Genomic DNA, 24,209 nt, shown 5'->3' with positions numbered 1-24,209 from the left:
AGAGATGGTGGAGGTGGCAGATGTGATGGTGGTGGTGACTATGGTGATAGCCAAGGAGAAAGTGGTGGTGGTAACAGCGGTGGTGGTGGTGGTGGTGGTGATGGGGAAGGGGCAGGCTGTGGTGGGGTGATGATGATGATGATGATGATGATGATGATGGTTGTGGAGGTGGTGGTGGTGGTGGTAGTGGTGGTGGCGGTGATGGTGGTGGTGGTGGAAGTAATGGTGAGCACAATGGTTCATCTTCCTCCCAGACTTTGGTCTATGGAGTGAGTATCACTGGCAGAAGGGCCACCCCGTGCACAAGCTAAGGAGGGCAGCCTAGTGTGGGGGCTCAGGGCTCAGGGCAGGACCAGCCAAGGTTGCCATTAACTTTGCCCATCTGAGAGGTCTGGAAGACCTGAGCAGACTTCTACAAAATTGTGCTGGTGACAAAGCTCATCATCCAGGCCACAGTTTGCCATCTCTAGTCGAGGCCTTTGAACCTCCTCAAAAAGCCCTGTCTCTCAGGGTGTTTTGTCCTAGCATCTAGGGAGTTATGAGCTCCAGATTCTAGGACACCCATAACAAGGCACTTGACCCAAGCCTGCCCTCCAGGGCGGTGCCTACGACTCTAAACCCTCATTTCATCCCATTTAAAACGTGTCCATCCTCAGTCACCTTCCTAGAGCTTGGAGCTAATCTGAGTGACTAATGAACTATCTTCCTGTGTCAAAAGGTTGCTGAGGTCAAAACCATCCACTCTAATTGAAAGGAATGGCTCTAGTGGTGGAATTTCACACACAACGACAGGGAGATGGATTAGGTATTTCAAGAGTTTTCAGTGAGGAGAAAAATTCCTTTCCAGTGCTTTAAAATCTCACCACGTCAGTTTCTTGGAAGCTAAGCAGGGTCAGCTAAAGAAAGATCAGTGTACTGGTGAGAGGAATTATGGTCCCAAGCACAAGGCTGGGCTCTGGGACATGGTCAGGGGGCAAAGACAGACATGGTCCACACCCTCATGGAGCTTGTGGTCTAAAATAGGGGCTGGCCACATGTAAATCAGTGAAGTTAGAGCACTCCCTCACACCATACACAAAAACAAACTCAAAATGGTTTAAAGACTTAAATATAAGACATGATACCATAAAGCTCCTAGAAGAGAACATAGGCAAAACATTCTCTGACATTAATCACAGCAATGTTTTCTTAGGTCAGTCTCCCAAGGCAAAAGAAATAAAAGCAAAAATAAACAAATTGGACCTAATCAAACTTATAAGCTTTTGCACAGCAAAGGAAACCATAAACCAAACAAAAAGACAACCTATAGACTGGGAGAAAATATCTGCAAATGATGCGACTGACAAGGGCTTAATTTCCAAAATATATAGACAGCTCATACAGCTCAGTATCAAAAAAACAAACAACCCAATCAAAAATGGGCAGAAGACCTAAATAGACATTTCTCCAAAGAAGCCATACAGATGGCCAACAAACACATGAAAAGATGCTCCACATCGCTAATTATTAGAGAAATGCAAACCAAAACCACAATGAGATATCACCTCACAGCAGTCAGAACGGCTGTCATCAAAAAGTCTACAAATAATAAATGCTGGAGAGGGAGTGGAAAAAAGGGAATCCTCCTACACTGTTGCTGGGAATGTAAATTTGTGCAGCCACTATGGAAAACAGTATGGAGGTTCCTTAAAAAACTAAAAATAGAGTTACAATATGAGCCAGCAATCCCACTCCTGGGCATATATCCAGAAAATATGAAAATTCTAATTCAAAAAGATACATGAACCCCAATGTTCATAGCAGCACTATTTACAATAGCCAAGATGTGGAAGCAACCTAAGTGTCCATCAACAGATGAATGCATAAAGAAGATGTGGTACCTATAAATAATGGAATATTACTCAGCCATAAAAAAGAATGAAATCTTGCCATTTGCAGCAACATGGATGGACCTAGAGGTTATCATACTAAGTGAAGTAAGTCAGACAGAGAAAGACAAATATCATATGATATCTCTTATATGTCAAATCTAAAAACATGATACAAATGAACTTATTTACAAAACAGAAACAGACTCACAGACATAGAAAACAAACTTATGATTATCAAAGAGGAAAGCGGGGGAAGGATAAATTAGGAGTTTGGGATTAACATATGCATACTACTATATATAAAACAGATAATCAACAAGGACCTATTGCATAGCACAGGGATCTATATTCCGTAGATTGTAATAACCTATAATGGAAAAGATGTATACACACACACACACACATATATATCACTTTGCTGTACACAAGAAACTAACACAATACTGTAAATCAACTATACTTCAATTAAATAAATAAATACATAAATAGGGGCTGGTAGAACTGCCCCGCCACGTGGTTTTGTAAATAAAGTTTTATTGGAACAGAGCCACGCCGTGCACTTAACAAATGGTCGTGGTTGCTTTCATGCTACAATGGCAGATTTGAGTAATTGTCCCAAAGACCATATGACCCACAAAGTCGAAAATTTTTACTATCTGGCCTTTTACAGAAACAGTTTGCCCACCCTGGTCTAGAAGGGCAGCATGTATCAGACAAAGAATCACACACATGCTGGAGATGGGGGAGCCCTATGGTTATAGAGAAACAGGCCAGAAAGGACCCCTAGATGGGGAAGGGTCAAGTCTGGCCTCAGCACCAGAAATGCCATGGCAGCTGGTGGTGGAGCCAGCTGGGGAATCTACACTCACAGCCCTGCCCACGGCCCTCTCCACTGCTCACCGCGCCCAGGCTTCCTCTGGCCACCAAGAATGGCTGGGAAATTCAGATCCTTCAGTCTGGCCACTCAGAGGGGAAGGCTCTTGCCCAGGGTCACACAGTGAAACCAGGATAGAGCCCTAGGAAAGCACAGGGTTCCCGACTCCCAACACCGATGTGAACTCTGTGCCCTAGAGGAAAATGCCGTCAGCCCATCCACTCCTTCCCAAGGGGATGAGTGTGCCGTGAATCAACCTCCAAAGAGAATGGCTGCCCCCAAGGAATATCCACGGGCTGAGTCAGGGACAGTCAGCAGCAAGCAGGGCCACCGGCATGCCGCCCAGCCCGGACACGGCAGACTTTGGACGGCTCACCGAAAGTCCTCTGCGCAGCAGGAAGAGCATCAGGCCTGCCGTCACCTGCCAACAGTGTGCACTTGGCACCTGGCGTGGGGACAGAGGGTCCCGGGCAAACCCCACCCTGGGAAGAAGCAAAGTGTGTCTGGGAGAGGCAAGGACAGGGCTCCAAGGATCACCTCCTGGCTCCAAAGACGTTATCAGAGGGAAGGAAGTCCCTGTTTACCAAGATCAGAGCCAGGAGCCTTTGTTTACAGAGCTGTTTGCTGGACAATGGGAGCTGAGTGGCCTTCTGAATCCACAAACATGGGTCAGCATAGCTTTTGGCATTAAGATGTTATATCCAAATATAGGGATAATTTTAAAAAGGAGAGGCCCCCCCAAACCTATAACCTCAGTCTGTCTAATCGTGAGGAAAACATCAGACAAATTCCAATAGGGGGCATCCTACAAAACACCCAACCAGCACTCCTCAAAGCTCTCACGGTCATCAAAAACAAGCAGAGTCTCACAGACAAAGAAAACAAACTTATGGTTACCAAAGAGGATAGTGGGGGGGAGTGGGATTAATTAGGAGTTTGGGATTAACATCTACACACTACTATATATAAACTAGGTAACAACAAGGACCTACCATACATCACAGAGAACTATACTCAGTATCTTGTAATAATTTATAATGGAAAAGAATCTGAAAAAGAACATATATATGTATATTTGTATATATATACATATATATATAACTGAATCACTTTGCTGTACACTTGAAACTAACACAACATTGTAAATAAACTATATTTCAATTAAAAAAAACAAACAAACCATGGAGAGTCTGAGAAACTGTCCCAGCCAAGAGGAACTTAAAGAAACATGACAACTAGATGTAATGTGGTATCCTGGGTGGGATCCTCAAACAGAAAAAGGACATTAGGTAAAAACTAAGGAAATCTGCACAAAATATGAACTTTAGTTAATAATAATATATCAATATTGGTGCATTAATTACAACAAATGTACCATATTAATGTAAGATGTTAATAACAGGGAAATCGGGCACAGGATGTATGGGAACTCTCTGTACTATCACCTCAATTTTTCTATAAATCTAGAACTGTTCTAAAATATAAAGTCTATTTAAGAAAAGTTGGAGGGAAGGAAAACAGAAACTCATATCCAAATGAAGTCTTTTTAACACTATTTATTTGATGATATTGAGAAATTTTTATCAAAGCTGTTTAGGTGTGAGTCAAATGCAATCTCAGGCAGAATTCCAGTAACAGATCAAAGCTGACTCACGCCCCCTTGCTACCCCTGCCCACATGGATCCTAATGCACCCACCAGAACCAGGTTTGGAATGACCATCCTATCCTAACCCTGAGTAACTCATACAGGGCCCCAGACTGTCCCTCCTTCTTGACTCCCACTGTCCTCCCGCCCAAGTCACAGGTTCCAGAGCTGGCGCATCACTTCTTGCCTCCTGCCCATCTGTCCATCATATGTCCCGGCCACTGGGCTTTGGGACCTCCACACGAACCATCTGCCCCTGCACACCCGCAGCCCTGCTCCAGGATGCTTCTTCACTACCTCCAGCTACAGCACCCCCCTCCCTCCCCGCCCACCAAGGGGGAGGAGCCTCACTCCCTGTCCCTACTTCCTCACCTCCCAGACTCTTCTCTAAAGCCCTGTCATCCGGCTTCTTAATCCACCACCCATTAACGCTGCTCTCACCAAGGGCTCCGATGACTGCATCGCTGCTAAGCCTAGGGATGCTTTCCAGACCTTGTGGGATTTGACCGCACCCATCTTGATGCTCCCTCTTCTGTCTTGAGACCCCACTCTCTCTAGGGTTCTCCTCCAGCCTTTCTGATGCAACACCTTCACTCAAGGCTCTTGTTCCAACTGACCCTTAAATGCTGCCCTTCCTCAAAATCTCAGCCTCTGCTGCTTCAAACCAGGCCCTGAGAGAAACAATGGGGTCTGGACTATCTTTATGCTCCCAGGCTGGCACCTTGTAGGCATCTGATTTTTTTCTTTTACTGAATTGAACTCTATTTTTTGAACATCCTAACCACCTATGGGAGGACCATTTCACATGTATGAAATATGATTAGCTTATGTTCCTAATAGCCTCTGTTTCCAAGATTCTATAAATGAAATGTTCAGCAATTCTAAACTTCTAATATCCTTTAATGTAGGCATCTAGTGTGAATAACAACTAGCATTTATTGAGAGCCTGTGCAAATTGCTTTACACACATTATTTTCCAAGTCTTATTCCTAAGGACAATAATAGTATGTGTAACAAAGAAAAAGGACTCAGTGGTCTAACAAGTATAGGAAATCCTGAGTTAAACAAAGCTCAGTGGAGTTCTTTTCTGCAGGACTATATGTTGTACATCTCCAAAAAGAGAACATTTTATGTACCATTCCAAAACTAAATGACTGAGACCAGTGATGTGCTGATAAATAGTTGACAACTGGCTTTTGAGGGGAAAAGATCCTGTTTGTAGCATTTGCCAATTTCCTTGGCATAAATACTTTCACCATGTCTGTTGCAAGCTACCAACTTGATGCCACTGAAGGCAGAGCTGGGAACAGATGTGCATTAACACAGCATTATCCAATATTTCCATCATTCAATACGATCAACATAAAAACTCAAGAACAGGGGTGGGATAGGGAGGGAGACACAAGAGGGAGGAGATACTGGGATATATGTATATGTATAGCTGATTCACTTTGTTATAAAGCAGAAACTAACACACCACTGTAAAGCAACTGTACTCCAATAAAGATGTAAAAAATAAAAAAATTTTTTTAAAAACTCAAGAGAACATAGTAAAATGTAGTAAAATTACAGTATTAGAAAGCAATAGATTTATAGTACGTTACCTTTGTTTTTAATATGATTCATTTAATTGTAAGTTTATATAATTGATTTTTTTAATAATGTCATGCCCTGGCACACTCACACGGGCACACACTCACACGCACACGCACACAGCCACCACTGCTATTTCCAGTTCACGGCGCCTCTCCTTTCCTAGATTAAATCAAGCGTGAACCGCAAGAACACCAAGTACCAGCTCAAAGGAGAGTCTGCCGGCAAGGTCTTCCAGGTTGATGAGAGCACGGGGGACGTGTATGCCTTTGAGAGGCTGGACAGGGAGAAGCTCTCTGAGTACCACCTCGTCGCCCTCGTGGTAGACAAGGACACTGAGAAGAACCTGGAGTCTCCTTCCAGCTTCACCATCAAAGTTCACGATATCAACGACAACTGGCCTGTGTTCACGCACCGGGTGTTCAATGCCTCCGTGCCCGAGATGTCAGGGATAGGTACGTACCCGGTCTGTCCGTCTCCCTCTCCCCTCACTCATCCCTGGCATGGAGGCACCTCTCCCATCGGCAGCTTCACTGCCTGGGGCAGGATTCAGTGAGTTCGGGGCAGCTATGGGGATGCCCATATTGCCACTTTACATGACTCAAAAGGAACTCTGGTCCCTAAAGACTAAGCTCTGACCTGGCCCCAGACGGAGCCCTGACCGTCACACACACACACACACACGCGTCTTGTTACTCTTTGGAGCCAATGCCACCCACTGCTCTGACTCTTAGGGCTGGCATGCCAAGAGCGTAGCCTTTGCACATGAAGGAGGCCAACTCTGCCACCAAGACAAGGAGTCACCTTTAGGGTCCATGCAAGAGAGGGAGGGGGGCGGGAGAGGGACACACCTCATCCCAAGGTGTGTCAGCAGCCTGGACCCCAGGCCTCCAGAGGAGACTATTCCTTCCTCAATTCTACCCCCAGCCTCCAGGGGGTGCCATAAAAGGGCTCCCTTCCCCACCCCTTAGTCCAGGCTCTCTCGCCAGGACTCAGGACCAGACCTTCCTGTTAAGTATGGGGAGCCTGGAGTTCAAGGGGAAAGAGATGTGAACCCAGCCCTTTGGGGGCCCTTCCTATTCTCTTGTTCTCATGCTTCCGGAAGGAAGAAGCAGCCCTTACTGTTTCTCCCCATGACCTCAGCCACTCACCTCTTCCCTCATTTCCCCCATAAATGAAAACCACCTGTTCTCTTTACCCTTCATGTTTGACGGAGCTGGGCCTCCACCACTGTCAGCACTTTGCCCCCAGGCAGGCTCCTCAGAAAACAAAGCAGCCTTTTCTCCCTCAGGACCTGGGGGAGGGGGGTTCAGGGAACAGCCTGAGCCCCATCTGCCCTCATCTGGGAATGGGATGAGGGGCTGGCCATCACAAAGCAGCAACCCTGGATTCTCTCCCCACAGGGACCTCGGTCATCCAGGTGACAGCAGTGGATGCAGATGACCCCACTGTGGCAGACCACGCCTCTGTCATGTACCAACTCCTGAAGGGAGAAGAACATTTCAGCATCCGTGGCTCTGGTCTGTGTGACTAACCCCCCTGGGCGGCACTGGCTTCGAGGGGGTGGAGGTGCAGGCACCGAGGGAAGCCCAGTCTGCCAGGTGTCACTGACCACTGACCTACACCACCCTTTGGAGGCAGTCGGTACCCTACGTCAAGACAAGGTGGCTGGTGAGGGCAGAAGGAGGCAGACAGGTGCCCAAGACATGAACTCAAGTCCAGGGCACAAAGTCAGGACCCAAGCATTGACACGAGAGGTGGAAGAGAATGCTGGTTAGCAGCTCTAGCTATGGAATCAAACGGATCTGGTTTCCGAACCCATTTCTGCTCCTCACTGCTTCTAAAGACCTTGGGCAAGTCAACTGATCTCTGTGAGCACTAGGGCCCTAATCTCAAAAATGGGGAAGCTTATATTCACCTTGTATGGTAGCTGTGAAGTCTGAATTAGGTAACATATAATGAGCACGTGGCCCATTGTCATTATCCACTCCACGTGACCCAAAAAACTGTAAGGACTGAGTCTTGGGAGCAGGACAGAAGTCCAGGTGGTCAGGCCTGAGGCAAGCCATCTTTCAGAGTGATGGCAAATACACAGCACAACCTATGCTGCACCAAGGCAGCCATCACTAACCCATCACAGCACTCTTCCCACTCTGAGCCTAGATGTGGCCTCAGGTTCTTGCTCAACCCAGTGCTCCAGGTGGCTGGGACCAATACTGGACCAAAGCGTTTGGCCTAGCAGTGCAGGGCATGGAGGTGGGAGGTGGTTCACCCCTGGCTCTCAGTCCTGGCTGCACAGTGAAATCACCTGGGGAGCTCCGAAGCCAGGTGCCCTCTGGGTAGCGGCCGGGCATCACTATTTTTTAAAATCTCCCCCAAGTAACACGGCTCCTGATGTGACACTTTTTGCAGGACTAATTGTCACAGCGAACAAAAACCTGGACCGAGAGAAGCAGGCCAAGTACGAGATCGTGGTGGAAGCACGAGATGCCCAGGGCCTCCGGGGGGAATCGGGCACGGCCACTGTGCTGATCTCTCTGCAGGACGTCAACGACAACTTCCCCATCTTCACACAGTGTGAGCCCCTCCCCTGGGGCCCTGGGCAGGGCAAGGGTTGGGATACTCCAGACTCGGTGACCCGGGAGCTCTGAGAAAGGAGCCTGGCATCCGTCTACCTCTCTCTCCAACCCAGGGCGGGCCTACGTCAGGGATGTCTTTCCGGTGCTCCCCATCTCTGAACACGTTCCCAAGGCTGTCCAACTGCCCCTGCCACGGAGCCCTCACAGGCCAGCAGGAAGTCACGCTCCCTGCTGTGTGCCACCGTTTGCCCAGAGTCCCACTACCAGATAGGACCACTTTCACCCAGATCCCATGAGCTCAGGAAAACCCAGACCCCAGCTAGAAAATCCCCATGAGCTGGGGAACAGGGGTTCAGCAAAGCTCCATAACCAGAGCCAGGGCTGGGCTCTGACCCACCCACAGACTGATTCTCCCCCGAGAAAAATGCCTGACAAGAGCTTTTGACACGCCCTGGATGGGCTGGGGAGGAAAGTCAGATGATTCATCACTTGCAACTCCAATGCTGACGGCACCATTCAGAGGCTCAGCCACCCCAAGGACAGGCGGGTTTTCCTGAAATGGCCTCGTTGTGTACAGCACAAGCTCCCTGAAGGCAGAGATTCTCTCAATTGTCAATTAATAGGTCCCCTAGCAAGGTGCCTGACATACAGTAGGTGCTTAATAACTACTTGTCAGGTGGATGGAAGGACAGATAGAGCAGAACCTCTTTGCCTTGGGACCCAAAATTCCAGAGGAATTACTACTACTACTACTACTATTTTATTGTGCCCGTTTCCTGTAACAAAATGTATTGGGATAGTATGGGGGACAATCGCCTCATCTATCTCATTAACCCAGTGCCCTTTGCGGCACCCCTTTGCATCAGCCAGGTACATATTTTCTGTGCCCGAAGACATCCGTGTGGGCAGCCCCCTGGGCTCTCTGTTTGTGGAGGACCCAGACGAGCCCCAGAACCGGAAGACAAAGTACAGCATCGTGCAGGGCGAGTACAGGGACACCTTCACCATCGAGCCTGACCCCACCCGCAACGAGGGCATCATCAAGCCCATGAAGGTTCGCAGACCTGTGGCAGTGACGTCAGATGTGGGGTTGGGGGCTCCCAGCTTCCTCAGGACTCAGCCAGGGGCTGCTCCCGGATCAGAGGCCACCAAAGGTGCACGTTCTGGGTCAGTTTGGAGCTGGCCGTGTGCTCGTGGACACTGTGACCCTGGCGCTGGGAAGGGGAGCCAGGACAGAAGGGTCAGTGCCTTAGGCTGGGCTACCCCGGAAGCAGACCTTGAGGCAAGGACTTGGGTGTAAATAGTTTACTTGGGGAGTGATCTCAGGAAGCCCCAGGAGCAGTGAGATGTGAAAAGAAGGAAAGCTCATACAGGCTCCTCAACGAGCAGGTGATCACCATGGGCGAATGGGGTGCAGTCCCACTGGGGACATCTGGGGGACAGTGTGGAATATGCCTGAGAGTCGCAGCAGCTGTGGGCTGATTGAGGGCTCCTGGGGGCTCACTCCCTGGCACTTTCTTCCTCTTTTTTTTTTTTTTTTAAAGATTTATTTATTTATTTTATTTATTTTTGGCCACATCAGGTCTTAGTTGCAGCATGCAGGATCTTTTGTTGTGGCATGCAGACTCTTCACTGTGGCACGTGGGCTTCTCTCTAGTTGTGGCGTGTGGGTTTTCTCTTCTCTAGCTGTGGCGTGCAGGCTCCAGGGCACGTGGGCTCTGTAGTTGTGGCGCGAGGGTTCCTGAGCGCGTGGGCTCTGTAGTTTGCAGCACACAGGCTCTCTAGTTGAAGCGCGCAAGATCAGTAGTTGTGGCACGTGGGCTTAGTTGCCCCGTGGCATGTGGGATCTTAGTTCCCTGACCAGGGATCGAACCTGCGTCCCCTGCATTGGAAGGCGGATTCTTAACCACTGGACCACCAGGGAAGTCTCCTCCCTGGCACTTTCTGATCTGCCCTGGGCACGGGCCAGGAAAGCCCTGGAAGATTACAAGTGCTTGCAGCTGAAAGCCATCAGCATGTAAGGAAATAGTGAACGCCGTGGGGAGGGGGTGGCCATTGGCAGTGGCTGCTGCTAGAAAGCAGTTGGACTGGCTGAATCTAGAAGAGGAGGGAAGGTCTGCCAGGGGCACAAACTGCTTCAGAATGACCATGCAGAGGACTGGGAGGCCAAGGCCAGTGATGACCTGCCTCAAAGGGGACACTCCAGAACCCCTCTGCCTCAGCCAGGCCATTCCTCCAGCAGGCCTCTCCTGAGTCCTTCTCTGGTCCAGCCCTGTGCTGGGGACTAGATGTACCCAGGGGAGTCAGACGACCTCCACGGTACCAAAGCTCTCAGCCAGTAGGGAGGACAGACACACAGACAAAAAGGGTACCCAGGCAGGGAGCAATTACCTGTGTTGGGAGGGGCAGGAATGGGTTCTGAGAGGACATCTGATTACCTTCAGATTGGCTTCCTGAGGGGTGAATAGGAGTATGCCAAGCGGGCCAGGGCAGGAGAAGAGACTTGAGCAAGGGCACAAAGAAAAGGAATGCCTTTAAGGAGCTGTGGATAGAACCACTAGTCTGTGATCCCCTTGATAGCAAGACTGTGGCTGATCCACTGGTTGTCCTCAATACTTGGAATTGAGCCACGGTCAGGATACATGGGAGACAGCTGAAGACAGCCAGGCCACAGGCCCCTCATCTGTAAAAAGGGGGTCACCCCAGTATGACCTTGCAGGGCTGCTGTGAAGATCACAACCATGTGCTTGGCTCAGAGCAAGTGCTCACCGTAGTTTCTCCTTCCGCAGCCCCTGGACTATGAACACATCCGGCAATACAGCTTCACCATCGAGGCCACGGACCCCACCATCGACCTCCGCTACCTGAGCAGCACCTCCACCAAGAACATCGCCCGTGTCATCATCAACGTCACAGATGTGGACGAGCCCCCCAGCTTCCAGCAGCCCTTTTACCACTTCCAGCTGCGGGAGAACCAGAAGAAACCTCTGATCGGCTCAGTGCTGGCCGTGGACCCCGATGCCGCTAAGCGGAGCATCAGGTAAGGGATGAGAACCTCAATGCACCCAGGCATTGAGGTTCTTAGGCCTGCTGGACTGAGCCCAGGACTCAGAGGGGGAAACTGGCTTCTCCCAGCAGGTACATGGGACATGCACAGAGGCAGGACAAGAAGCCCAAGCTCTTCCACTAACCCACGTGGCCAGGTGGAATCTTGTTCTGCCCAGGCACACACCTAGCATGGTCCTGGCCATCAGGGCTGCCCGTTGTCCGCTCTACCTTGAAGGGGAGGTACCGGCTCCCACAGGTCCCATCTGGGGCGATGTGACAGTCAAGAGAGCAACCAACTTGACATCCATGAAACCCCTTCGCTAAACATGATTTATTACATTTGTCTTCCCAAAATCACAAAAGGAAAAAGTGTTTACTTCACACAATGAAACAACGCAAGGATCTATAAAGAAAACATCAGTAACCCTGATTTCCAGACAACTCATGTTCATGGTGTGCTGTGGTCCTATCATGCCTTTCTTCGTGACCACACAAACATCTACATACATTTATGGTGGATTTGTCCTTTGTTTGTTTGGGGGATTTGACTGTTTTAAAAATTTTTTGGATCATACTATACCCATTTCATCACTACTTGTTCTTCTATCTGAACTAGACTCCTCTCCTCTACTCTCTGTGACAAAAGATGTAGTTCCAACTCATACTTTCTAGAGCCACACAACATATGAGAGTGTGAAGTTCCATCAATCTCATTTTTTTCTGGAGGGGTAGGGTAGCCAACTGTGCCAGCACCATTAATCAAATAAGTCATCGTTTTCTACCTTTGTTACACACTAAGTTCCTGTATATCCCTGAATCTGTTTCTGAATCCTTTGTTCTGTGGCAAAGCCATTCTGTTTTATTGTAGCAGCTTGATACTAAAACTTGGTATGTATAAGGAAAGTCCCTCCCCTCAAGTGTTTTTTCACTTTATATGTCTTTAATGCATTCTCAAACATTCATTCTTTCATGTGAACCATAAAATTCTTCAGTTTTTAAAAAAGCATCAGAATTCTAATGAGAATTGTGTTTACATATCAATTTGGGGAGAGTTAATGTTTCTCTGTTATCAGGTCTTCCTGTTAAAGACAAATGTGTACCTCCATTTTGATCACATCTCATAAGTTTTAGGACAACTGTTTTCATGGCCATTCTATTCTAAATGGTCTGTAATGAGAATTTTTATTTCTTCATTGATCCAATGGTTTATTTAAGAGACTTTTTTTTTCATTTACAATTGGTAGGGCATTTTTGGGCTTTGCTTTAACTTGTTCTGTGATGTAATGCAATTGTCTTTGTGTGTCTTTTTGTCCATTTTTTTCTGGAATATCTAAGCTTTTGCTTTATGTATTTTAATTTTTCTATTCAGTTAACAAAGGTTTATAACTATTTTACCTTCATTATGACTTGTCACTTTCATCCTTATGACATTACCCAGTTTGTTCGGCTTAAACATTTTGTCCTCAATTCCATGTTGCCTGATGTAAAGTTTGTCAGTCCTGTTTTCATGTTACTCATGTTTGCCTGAAATAAATTTTCCGACCTTTACTTTTAATTTTTTCTAGGTCATTGGCAGTAAGTTGTCTCTTGAAACTGGAATGCAATTGGCTTTGCTTTTTTTTTTTTTTTTTTCCCATCTTTACTGGAGTATAATTGCTTTACAATGTTGTGTTAGTTTCTGCTGTACAACAAAGTGAATCAGCTATATGTATACATATATCCTTATATCCCCTCCCTCTTGAGCCTCCCTCCCACCCCGCCTATCCTACCCCTCTAGGTCGTCACAAAGCATCGAGCTGATCTCCCTGTGCTATGCAGCAGCTTCCCACTAGCCATCCATTTTACATTTGGTAGTGTATATATGTCAGTGCTACTCTCTCTTCATCCCAGCTTCCCCTTCCCCCCTCCCCATATCCTCATGGTTTTGTTTTTTAATCTAAACTGAGATGCTTTGTGTTTAACCTATTTACATTTTTCATTATAAATGATATGTTTGATCTTACTTCTTTTATCTTGTTTTACATTTGCTATTTCTCAAACTTAATTACTTTTTTCTCTTCCCCCATCTTTGTTGTAGAGTCTATTTTTTTCATGTTATTTTCTCCTAGATATTTGGATGGAGTACATGCATTTTTACTTCTACCAGTGAGATTTACTTCTATCTGTAAAATTTTAGATGTTTTCCTGGACCAATATTTTCTAGTTAAAAATCTCTGTCTCTCTCTGTCTCTCTCTCTCTCTCTCACACACACACACACACACACACACACACCATTGCCTTCCTATATATGATAAAGATATCAATAGTTTAATTTTAATTCCTCCCAAACCAGATTTTTTTTTACTTTATTTTGAGACACTTCTTAGATGAAGTGAGTTTTCAAAAAAAATTTTTTTCAGGACCCATCTTGTGGATGATATACTTCCTGAATCCTTGCATATTTACAAATCAAAAATATTATCAATGTGTTGTAGCATTTAACTTTGTGAGAATGTCTGGGGTGAGTCTGATTTCTCTTTCTTTATAAGGATGTATCTTTTCTGTCTGGACTCTTTTTGGTTTCTTTATATAGCTCTGAAATTCAAAAGTGTCATCAGGATATAGCTAAATATTGATCTCTTTTTAAAATTATGCCTGATATCAATGACCTCTTCTATAAACTTGGGCCTTTCTTCAGATCAGGAAGTTTTCTTTTATTATATCTTTTGTTATTTCTTCTGTTCTCTTTGTTCTGGAATTTTCCTCAGTATTAGAAAAATATATATTTGGAATGTTATATATTTTTTCATCTCTCTTTTCTTCTCCTCATGCCTTTTTCCTTAAGAACTTTTCAGATTTTTACTTCACAAATTTAATTTCCTTTCAATCACTTCTTACCTCTTCCAGCCCCTTTTTTTATTTCTTCCTGGCTCTTGCCCAACTATCTTTTCATTAATCACAAAATCCGATCCAAGCTGTGGTATAGTTGATTATAGTGCCACCTGCCTCAACTCTGAAAGTGCTGTTGATGGAGTCTCAAGTACCACCCTCAGCCCAGTGATGGCAACACTGCCAACATCAAAGGGATTATCTCACTACTCTGACTCCCTCTGGGTGGTCAAGTGCAATGAGCAGTGAGAGGAGGATGGGGGATGGATGCAAGGGACAGATCCTGAAGGGTCTCATCTGTCCTGCTGGGGAGTTTGGACTCAGCAAAGAACAACCGAAAACCTTGAAACTCTCTCCCATGGGCAGATACTCCATCCGCAGGACGAGTGACAAGGGCCAGTTCTTTGGAATAACCAAGCAGGGGAATATTTACAATGAGAAGGAGCTGGACAGAGAAGTCTACCCCTGGTGTAACCTGACAGTGGAGGCCAAAGAGCTGGATTCTAGTGGTGAGTGGCCCCATTTGCCAGGGGACCTGGGCTCCTCTCCTTTTGTCATCCTTTTAAAATCGGCAAAATCTATCATTTTGGGTCTCCAGAGGTACTATAAACACCTGCTGATGCACCACTTGGTTGGGATGCTATAGCGCCTCCATCCCCAAGTGTGGATGGACCAGCTGCATCCACATCATCTGAGACTTTGTTAGACAAGCAAAACATCAGACCCCAACCCCAGACTGAATCAGAATCTCATGCGCGCTACAGTTTAAGAAGCACGGTTCCAAAACAGGCTGCCAGATGTCCCTGTGATGAGAACCACCTGAGGCACCTCTTAACCACAGAGCTTCTCAGATGCCTCCCTGGAGGTGCTGGTCCAGTGAGTCAGAAATGGGGCCAAGGAATGTGCATTGAACGAGTGCCGTGTGATTCTTATTATAGTGGACGTTTGGAAAAGGCTGCTTTGGAGGGTGTTCATGTGCCAGTTAGTGGGCTGAATTCAAAATCTGAAGCAGTTTCTAACTCCAAGATTGTTAGATTCTCCAGAAATTAGGGTAACTGCTGCCAAAGGGAAAGGCAAGTATCGGAGTTTTGCACTCTTAGCCTCTATGAGAAAATCACAACTGCCCTCTGGGAGAAGGATCAATATTCCCACCTTACACAGAGACCACCAGGGCCCAGAAAGGGAGTGACTTGGCCAGGGCCCCACCAGTGCTACCCTGAAGGGCCCCTGCTTCCTGCTGGCAGCATGTCCCCCACGTGGCAGCCAGGCCAGCTTCAATGGACTCCTGTGTACTGTCGAGATCAGTCTTTGCCCCTTTCTCCCCCATCTAATCTCACTCATACAATTTTTAAATCTTATAGTAATAGTTTGCTGTCCATTTTAAAATATGGAAAATACAAAAAAGGAGAAGAAAATTATACCTTCATATTCCCACCGTACACAGATAATTACTGTTAGCACGGTAGTGTATTTCCTCTGGTCTTTTTACTATATGTATTTTTATACAAGTGAAATCATAATATTTGTATAAATATCATATCCTGCATTTTTACTTAACCTTATTCCAGAATCATTTTCTCATGGTACTAAAATGTCTTTTTTAAAAAGATTGTAATTTTTAAAATGTAATTTACGTGGGCATTGCAAACAGCCACATAGTCCATTCTTTTAAACTGACGTAATTTATTAATGCAATCTCACTTAGATCGTTTACCTTTTCAATTATTTCATAATTAATTTATTTAAATTAGTTTGATTACTTAAATTGCTGAATTGATTTAATAATTACTTAATTGATTTAATTAAAACCTTTAAAAATACACTTCTGTTGTTTACCTTTTCGATTCTTCCAAATAATTCTTTAGCAAACATCCTTGTGCTTGAAGCTTTACCCACTTCCTCTTCCACTCCCTTCAACCAGAACGCCATCCCTGGCCTCCCTTCCAGATGTCCATAACCCCCTCTTCCTGCAAAAAGAGCACCCCTCCCGGACTCCCATCCATATACATTCTAATCCCAGGGCTGGCACCTGCTGAGCCCACTGTAGTGATGAGTCCTTTCCCCTGCAGGGACCTCCACGGGCAAAGAATCCATTGTGCAGGTCCACATCGAAGTTATGGATGAGAACGACAATGCCCCAGAGTTTGCCAAGCCCTACGAGCCCAAAGTGTGTGAGAACGCTGCCCAGGGCAAGGTGAGTCTAGCTCAGGTGGGAGGGCAAGGCAGCGCCCACCTGGGGCAGGCCGAGGGGCAGCACCTCCCAGCCACGGTCAGCTGGCATTTCACTAAGTTCAATGTAACTTGTACAACAGCCTTGAGGAAAGGTGACATTATCCCTACAGAGGGTGAAACTGAGGCTCAGAGAGAATGTGTAGTGAGTAGATTGGCGGGGAGGTGATGGTAGAAAGAGTGGCTCTGTGGAGACCATTTAGGTTAGTGTTACAGATGAGAAGCAGCCACGGTCAGGTCTAAACCCAAAGTCCCTCCCCATCACTGAAACCCCGGCCAACCCAACACCGCTAATGACCGTCCCCTATCTTCCACCCTCTAGCTGGTCGTGCAAATCTCGGCAATAGACAAGGATATAACGCCACGAGATGTGAAGTTCAAGTTTTCCCTGAGCACTGAGGACAGCAACTTCACCCTCACGGATAATCACGGTGCGCCTCAAGGCAGTCAGCCTGGCTCTCGGGGGGCTGGGGGACGGGGTTGAGTCTTAAAGTGCCAGGGTCAAGGACCAAGCCAGTGAACTGGGGGCAGGCCCTCACTGGGGCTTTCAAGTAACAGGATGTTTTGTACAATTCCCACCACATACTTAACTGGTCTGTGCAATGGTCAGAGCCACCCTGGCCACACTGCTAAGTCCACATGGCCTGCCCTTCCCCGTAAGATGCTCAGGTTACTGAGGAGCACAGAATAGATATGCGGTGTAGACAGCTTGGTTCACAAACTAGCCAAAGACTCCTTCCCATGGGACCTCTGTGCTCAGCACAACTGCAAATTGCTCTATGACATGGAACTTTGAGGTTGCTTCCAAAGAAGCAAAACTGGACATTTGAAACCCAAAATGCCAAGGATACAGTGTTTTAATTTGGCTACAATGACTACTTACCACCAGGTGTCCTCGGGACAGGATCTGGTCCACCAATCACAGCCTAGAGAGTCCTGTGATGTCAGTAGCGGCCAATCAGAGTTTCTCATGAGTATGTGCTTCCGAGAGTGACAATGCTGAGTTGACTGAATTCCAGCCAAAAGCAGACAGGCTTCCATGGCTTCTGCACCTTCCTCAGAAAAACACAGAAAATCCCCCTTGGGTCTAAATAGAACAATCCTTCACCCAGAATGGGGTGGAATCCCTGCCTATCCCTAACTGGCAACACTGTGGTTGGTGAGGATCCCTGTATAGAAACAGCCATTGCCGCCTTTGAGGAAGGTCAGGGAGTGGGGTCCCTGAGAGTGAGGGGCAGACACAGGGGATCAGCCACAGACTCGTCGTCCTTAAGGAGCCTCCTATGGGATGGGGATGGTGGCTATGATGCGCGGACAGTCAATGACAGACCATTCAACATTCCGCTGTCTTTAGTAGTAAATGATATGGAAAAAATACCTGTCACCCCATCCCCAGTGCCTACCTCAATCCTGCCTCAGAGGAGGTCTGCAATGGAGAAGAAAGCTTAAGCACCACCCCAACGACACCCCATATGTGACCAGGAGACTAGCTTGTTGATCTCAGATTCACTTAGAACATGAATGTCCTGCTACAATATTAAATGAGTATAGTGAGAAATCTCTAATTTCCCTCATACAGTGTCAGTGGCCATATTGCTATTATTTTCAATTATAATAGACATGGCTACTTACTAATGAAATGTAATTGGCTTCCATTTGAAATCTAAAAGATGGCCTCCTTTGCTTTTGGCTTCCTGAGTGTGCCAACCCCGCACGGCTAGGTAAACCCTGGAACGGGGAGTCCCTGGACCCTCTGACCATCATAATCTCCTAGGAGCCAACAAAGGGCAGATTATCCAGCCACTGAATCAGAAATGCGGGAGAGGGGAGGGGGAAAAGGAAGGAGGAGTGGAGGGGGGCGGTTCTGAAAAACCAGCATGTTTAAAAATCTCCCTGGGGAATTCTGTACATGGATTGATTGGAGCTGAGAGGGAGAGCCAATATTTGGGCCAAAGCGCATTCTCAATTCCAGCCTGACCAGGGAATCCTCATTTACATATGCAATCATTCCCTCAGTGCCCCAGGGAACTGTGCATTGTTTTTACTTTCTAATGGATTTTCAGGGATAGCAAAAACAGCCTTAGAAGTTAGCCCGATGCTAAAAGACTTTTTAAGACTTTATTTCCGCCTGATTGCTCATCAAAGCTTGAAACAATGCGTTAATTAGCTGAGAGTCACCTTTTATTGAAGTAGGGTTAGGGGTCAGGCATATCATTTGCCCACAGAAACAGAAAGCAAGGGTTTTACATTCTGGCCAAGTCCTTCTCAGAGGCTAGGTCGAAGCAGCTGCCCAAAACATCCCCTCTCTGGAGGAACAGACCTGCGTTCAAATGGCTAAAACCTGAGGCAGGGGGTGCAAAGGGCAGAGGCACAGCGCAGGCAGCACGTGGGCTGGTGCAGTTACCAAGGGCTTCCTGGAGGTGGCAGGCCACACCGTCAGTGGGGATGAGAGGATGGGCACTCCAGGCAGCAGAGCCTGACTCCGAGGTCTTGGTGTTTCCAGATAACACGGCCAACATCACAGTCAAGTACGGGTATTTTGACCGAGAGCGCGCCAAAGTCCACCACCTGCCCGTGCTCATCTCGGACAACGGGAGGCCAAGCCTCACAGGCACCAGCATGCTGGATGTGACCGTGTGCAAGTGCAACGAACGCGGCGAGTTCACCTTGTGTGAGGAGGTGGCCGCCCAGGTGGGCGTCAGCATCCAGGCGCTGGTAGCTATCTTCCTTTGCATCCTCACCATCACAGGTCAGTGCCCAGGAGGATGGGAGGGGACATTGAGGGGGCTGCACAGGAGAAGGAAGAGGCCAGGGATCCAGGCCCAACCCTGCCTCCAGGCCCTAGTGCAGCCCTGTGCTAGGTGTAAGCTCCACCTCCTTGGGTGCCTAACTGTGGGGATGGCCGGGGAGGGGGGTGAAGAAGGGGGGACTCAAGGCTCCTTCCCCAGTTTAAAATACTTTATATATAACATTCACTCATTCAACTGACATATTTTGAGCACTTATTGTGTGCCAGGCACTTTTCTAGGCATTTATTTATATAAAACCTCTTTTGAGGGAATTCCCTGGCGGTCCAATGGTTAGGACTCTTCGCTCTCACTGCAAAGGGGCCGGGTTCAATCCCTAGTCAGGGAACTAAGATCCCACAAGTCGCACCTGTTTTGAAAAAAGAGGATACAGTTCTTCTTTTGGAGAGAAATGGGAAGTTTAAAATTTCTAGTTTAGATTATCGCCAGTGGTTTTCTTTCTATTTTTAGGATTTCTCCAGCCTTGATATCTCTTTTCTTCTTGTTTGGGCCTCAGAAATTTTAGGAGCATTTTAGGCCTTGCCTTAGTTTGGGTTCCCCAGGAAGCAGACCCTGGGACCAGGATTGGGGTGCACATGGTTTATTTGAGAGGCACTCCCAGGAAGCCCCAGAAGGAAGAAGGGGAGTGAGACTGGAAAGGTAGGCAGCCAATCAAGGGCAAGTTGTCACACAAGTTGCCACCATGGGACACTGGAGCTTCTTCTCACTGGAGACTGGGTGGCGGCACTCACAGCCCACGTTTTTCCAACGATGCCCACCAGCTGATGGTGGGGCTCCTCCCAGAGGTGTAAGTTCTCCTGCGTTTCACCTGGGGCAGGGGCTGGCCCTCCAGAGGAAGCCCTTGGGTGGTTAGAGGTCACCCTGTGCACTACAATGACAGGACCGGGGGACACAGTGAGGGACCCACATTATCTGCTCCAGGACTTTCCTGCCAGTGGCTTCCCTGAGAGGCCCCCTGGCAGTGCCCCCCCTTCTGGGGCTTCTGTGGCAAAGAGTCCAGACCCAGATTTTCCTCTCAATAAAAATTAATAATAATGATATACTGGCATCACCACCACACACAGAATTGCACTTAACCTCATAGCCACCTTATCAAATATAAACAGAGCAGAGGAGTCATCACTTCCATTTTACAGGCAAGGAAACAGAGGCTCAGAGAGGGCATCCTGGCTTTTCTTATGTATGGAACAGTTTGTTAAGTAACTCGAGGCTAGAAGGACAGAGTCTAGGGATGCTCTGAGCCTACTTCTAGGAGCTCTCTGCCCCACATGGTCCACCCCTCCTAGGGGCTGGCAACCGTCATGCAGTCACACACCTCAGAGCTTCGAGCAGGGCCAACATCACACCGCTGCCTGATCGTGGGACTCTGGGCACGTCACTCAGCTTCTCTGAGCTCGGTTTGCTCATGTAAAATGGGATATTAATACCTACTTTGAGTAAAAGAACATGAAAATGTGCCAATACCATGCCAGCATGTATACAGTAGGTGCTCAAGAGTAGCTGCTGCTACTGCAATGGGTGCCATGTCTACCAGCACCACCATGACCCATCATCATCATCATCATGGCTCAGAATCTTTGCACTCCAAATTCCAACTCCATCCCTTTCCCCATTTCTGCCCCAACCTCTGGCCTCCTGGCCTTTGGACAAGGCACAGAAGGATTTGCCACAGTGGTTAAGAGGAGGGAGGAACTGAGGATGCGGGTAGATGGGCAGGAGAGTGGCAGGAGAGAATGAACTTGAGGGAGGCCCACTCTGTTGCTCTCCCCCCACCCCTACTGTGGCCAGGACACCAACAAGGATGGATCCTGGGTGGGGGTGAGGTGGAGATGACTCTGGAGTGGGAGCGAGGGTGGACCCACCAGGTGTCTAGACCAAACCAAAACTTCTGTGTTGGCCCAGGGATTCCCAGGGAGGAGGGGAGGGTGCAGGTGAACCTCAAGGAGGGGCGTGTCCCCCGCTCTGCTGGGCCACGGCTGACCAGCTCTGGCTCGCTCGTTCGCAGTGATCACCCTCCTCATCATCCTGCGGCGGCGGCTCCGGAAGCAGGCCCGCGCCCACGGCAAGAGCGTGCCGGAGATCCACGAGCAGCTGGTCACCTACGACGAGGAGGGCGGCGGCGAGATGGACACCACCAGCTACGACGTGTCGGTGCTCAACTCGGTGCGCCACGGTGGGACCAAGCCCCCGCGGCCGGCGCTGGACACGCGGCCGTCCCTCTACGCACAGGTGCAGAAGCCGCCGCGGCACGCGCCCGGGGCGCACGGGCCCGGGGCGCACGGGCCCGGGGAGATGGCCGCGATGATCGAGGTGAAGAAGGACGAGGCGGACCACGACGGCGGCGGCCCACCCTACGACACGCTGCACATCTACGGCTACGAAGGCGCCGAGTCCATCGCCGAGTCCCTCAGCTCCCTGGGCACCGATTCATCTGACTCGGACATCGATTATGACTTTCTCAATGACTGGGGGCCCAGGTTCAAGATGCTGGCCGAGCTGTATGGCTCGGACCCCCGGGAGGAGCTGGTGTATTAGGGGACCGCGGGCCTCTGGGCCTGGGGACCCAAACCACTGCAGCTCAGGCTAGTCGGACACGGGCACTGAGCCCTCCAATCGTAGCACTCATGTCCCAGCCTAACAGCCCTTCCTCATAGGTCCCAGAGACCTCACCACCTTGGATGGCAAAATCCAAGTCCCTGAAATGTCCAGGAACATATTTCAGTGATGGTTACTCCCAAAACACTGGAAAACACCAGGCTGGTGTTCTGTCTGGGCTGAGACAGCCACATAACCCTGTCACCTGCGACTACGGGTCCAACTCAAAGACTTTCTCTGGCTTCTCAAAGCAGATTATGCTCAACTGCCAGGGGGAGGTCTTCCCCTGAGGTCCCTGAACCCCTGGGGGGGGGGGTCCTGGTGCCTGTCACCTGGAGGCAAGGGGCTGGATGGCATGACTGTGGGGCAAGACTCTCTGTAGCCCAGTCCCACAGGAGACTGGGACCGCCCACCAGGCCTGCCCTGCTTTAGCTTCTTCACACCCTCCCAACAACCCCAGCATTCCGCAGCCTCTCCCCAGGCCTGTCAAAAGGGAGGAAGGGCCTCTTGACATCTCCCGACCCTGGGTCTTGAGGTGACCTCACTGGCCTGCCATGCCTGTAACTATGCTGTACTGTGTACTGAAAATTCATCCAAGGTCAGGGAAATGTCTCGTTGAACTTTAAAGCAACTGTGAATTCATCCTGGAGGGACAGTGGAGACCAAACGAGACCACAGATCATAGGGTGAGGGCCACCTCCGCACCCACTCCCTCCAGAGAGGGCCAGGAGTCGCCGTGATCCCAATTTGAGACTCATGACACCCCTCCAGTTTTGCCTGGGAAGCAGGGCAGATGTTCCCAGAGCAGACCTCTCCCCGCCTCGCCCGGTCACTCATTCATGCTGTCTCTTTCTTTTTTCTTTCTCTCCATCTACTCTTGATCTCTTGACTTAGAGGCACTTAAGGTGTGACCCACATCAACTCTGGCCAAAGTCCAAACCCAAACATGACTGCGCAACACAGCTGTGCCATTTGCCTTTACACCTCGTTGTTGCCACATCTCAGGGAACCCCAGCAGGGCCCCATCCCTACCGCAGGCAAGGCCCCTGCTCAGGCCCAGTGGTCACCTGTTCCTCTTCCACTTTCAGCCACGTATGGAACTTTCCACTGCAAACACACCTTGGGGAAGTGGCATCACTCAACAGGGGTGCGGGGAAGGAGGCAAACTCTCTGACTCACCATTTGTCATGGACCAAGGTTCCTGCTCTGGGCAAGGCCCCTCAATTCAGGGGATTGTAGATAACACTGACTTTTTATTTTTAACCAATAATGAGTTTTTCATTTTTTTTTTTTTTTTACTAATAATACTTATACATTTCTAGCTCTCACAAACATATAGAATAAGGGTTTTTGCATAATAAGCAGGTTGCTATTTAGGTTAACAATTTTAATTCAGGGTTTTTAGTTGGATAAACAAATTCCTGTAATCTTCTATTTCCTATCATTGTAGTAATTGCTCTAGTGATAATGACTATATATATATTGGCTACACTGGTGCATGGGACATACTGTATTTTTTTATAACTAAATAAAGAAAAATCTTGAAATACTTCTCTTTCTAGAGCTGAGCGAGCTCATGTGAAACACAAGCACATACACCACCACCATCATCAGAGGAACCCAGGGTGCAAGGCGACATTTGCAGTCAGGATTTCAGAAACACTGCAGGAAAGTGATTGCAGCACAGAATAACAAGGGACACCTAGTCCATCCCGGTCTCCTCTCAGAGCCCCATGCCTTCCCTCAGCCTCTGTACATGGCCCCCAATCCCACCCCAACTCTACACAGCAGGCAGGGCCTCTGGAAGCTGGAGCTGCCACACCCTTTCCAACTGACAAATGAACCAGACGAGTGATATACATCAGCAGTGAGGGAGGAAATCAATCTAATTAGCTGGTTGACAACAGTGATTGAGCAGCTGGCACTTTAGTGGGGTGTGTGGACCCCAACATTGGGGTCCTGCCTGGAAAACCTCACAATCAAAAATGAGAACAGGAAGCCTCTTTGCCAGACTTAGGACTTGAATTGGGTAGGTGGGAGATGAAGCTCACTTCAGCAAGGCCCCTGCTCCTTGATTTCCCGCAGGATTTCCTGGGCA

At 48.3% G+C, this 24,209-nt stretch overlaps 1 protein-coding gene across 1 annotated transcript in view; it reads left to right on the top strand.

Annotated features, from left to right (window-relative positions):
* Positions 1-23,408, top strand: part of CDH5 (cadherin 5) — a 35,660-nt gene extending 12,252 nt beyond the window's left edge. The window contains exons 3-12 of the mRNA XM_061174020.1: positions 6,151-6,439; positions 7,388-7,504; positions 8,397-8,561; positions 9,430-9,617; positions 11,353-11,603; positions 14,847-14,989; positions 16,550-16,674; positions 17,032-17,140; positions 19,213-19,458; positions 21,522-23,408. Of these exons, the coding sequence (XP_061030003.1) occupies positions 6,151-6,439; positions 7,388-7,504; positions 8,397-8,561; positions 9,430-9,617; positions 11,353-11,603; positions 14,847-14,989; positions 16,550-16,674; positions 17,032-17,140; positions 19,213-19,458; positions 21,522-22,051 (2,163 nt within the window). The 3' untranslated portion in view covers positions 22,052-23,408. The remainder of the gene's footprint in view (positions 1-6,150; positions 6,440-7,387; positions 7,505-8,396; positions 8,562-9,429; positions 9,618-11,352; positions 11,604-14,846; positions 14,990-16,549; positions 16,675-17,031; positions 17,141-19,212; positions 19,459-21,521) is intronic.
* The last annotated feature ends 801 nt before the right edge of the window (positions 23,409-24,209 follow it).

Source organism: Eubalaena glacialis, chromosome 18 (assembly GCF_028564815.1).
Source record: "Eubalaena glacialis isolate mEubGla1 chromosome 18, mEubGla1.1.hap2.+ XY, whole genome shotgun sequence".
Classification (NCBI taxonomy): Eukaryota; Metazoa; Chordata; class Mammalia; order Artiodactyla; family Balaenidae; genus Eubalaena; species Eubalaena glacialis.
Note: the sequence above shows the minus strand (reverse complement) of the source record. Positions and strands in the feature narration are given on the sequence as shown.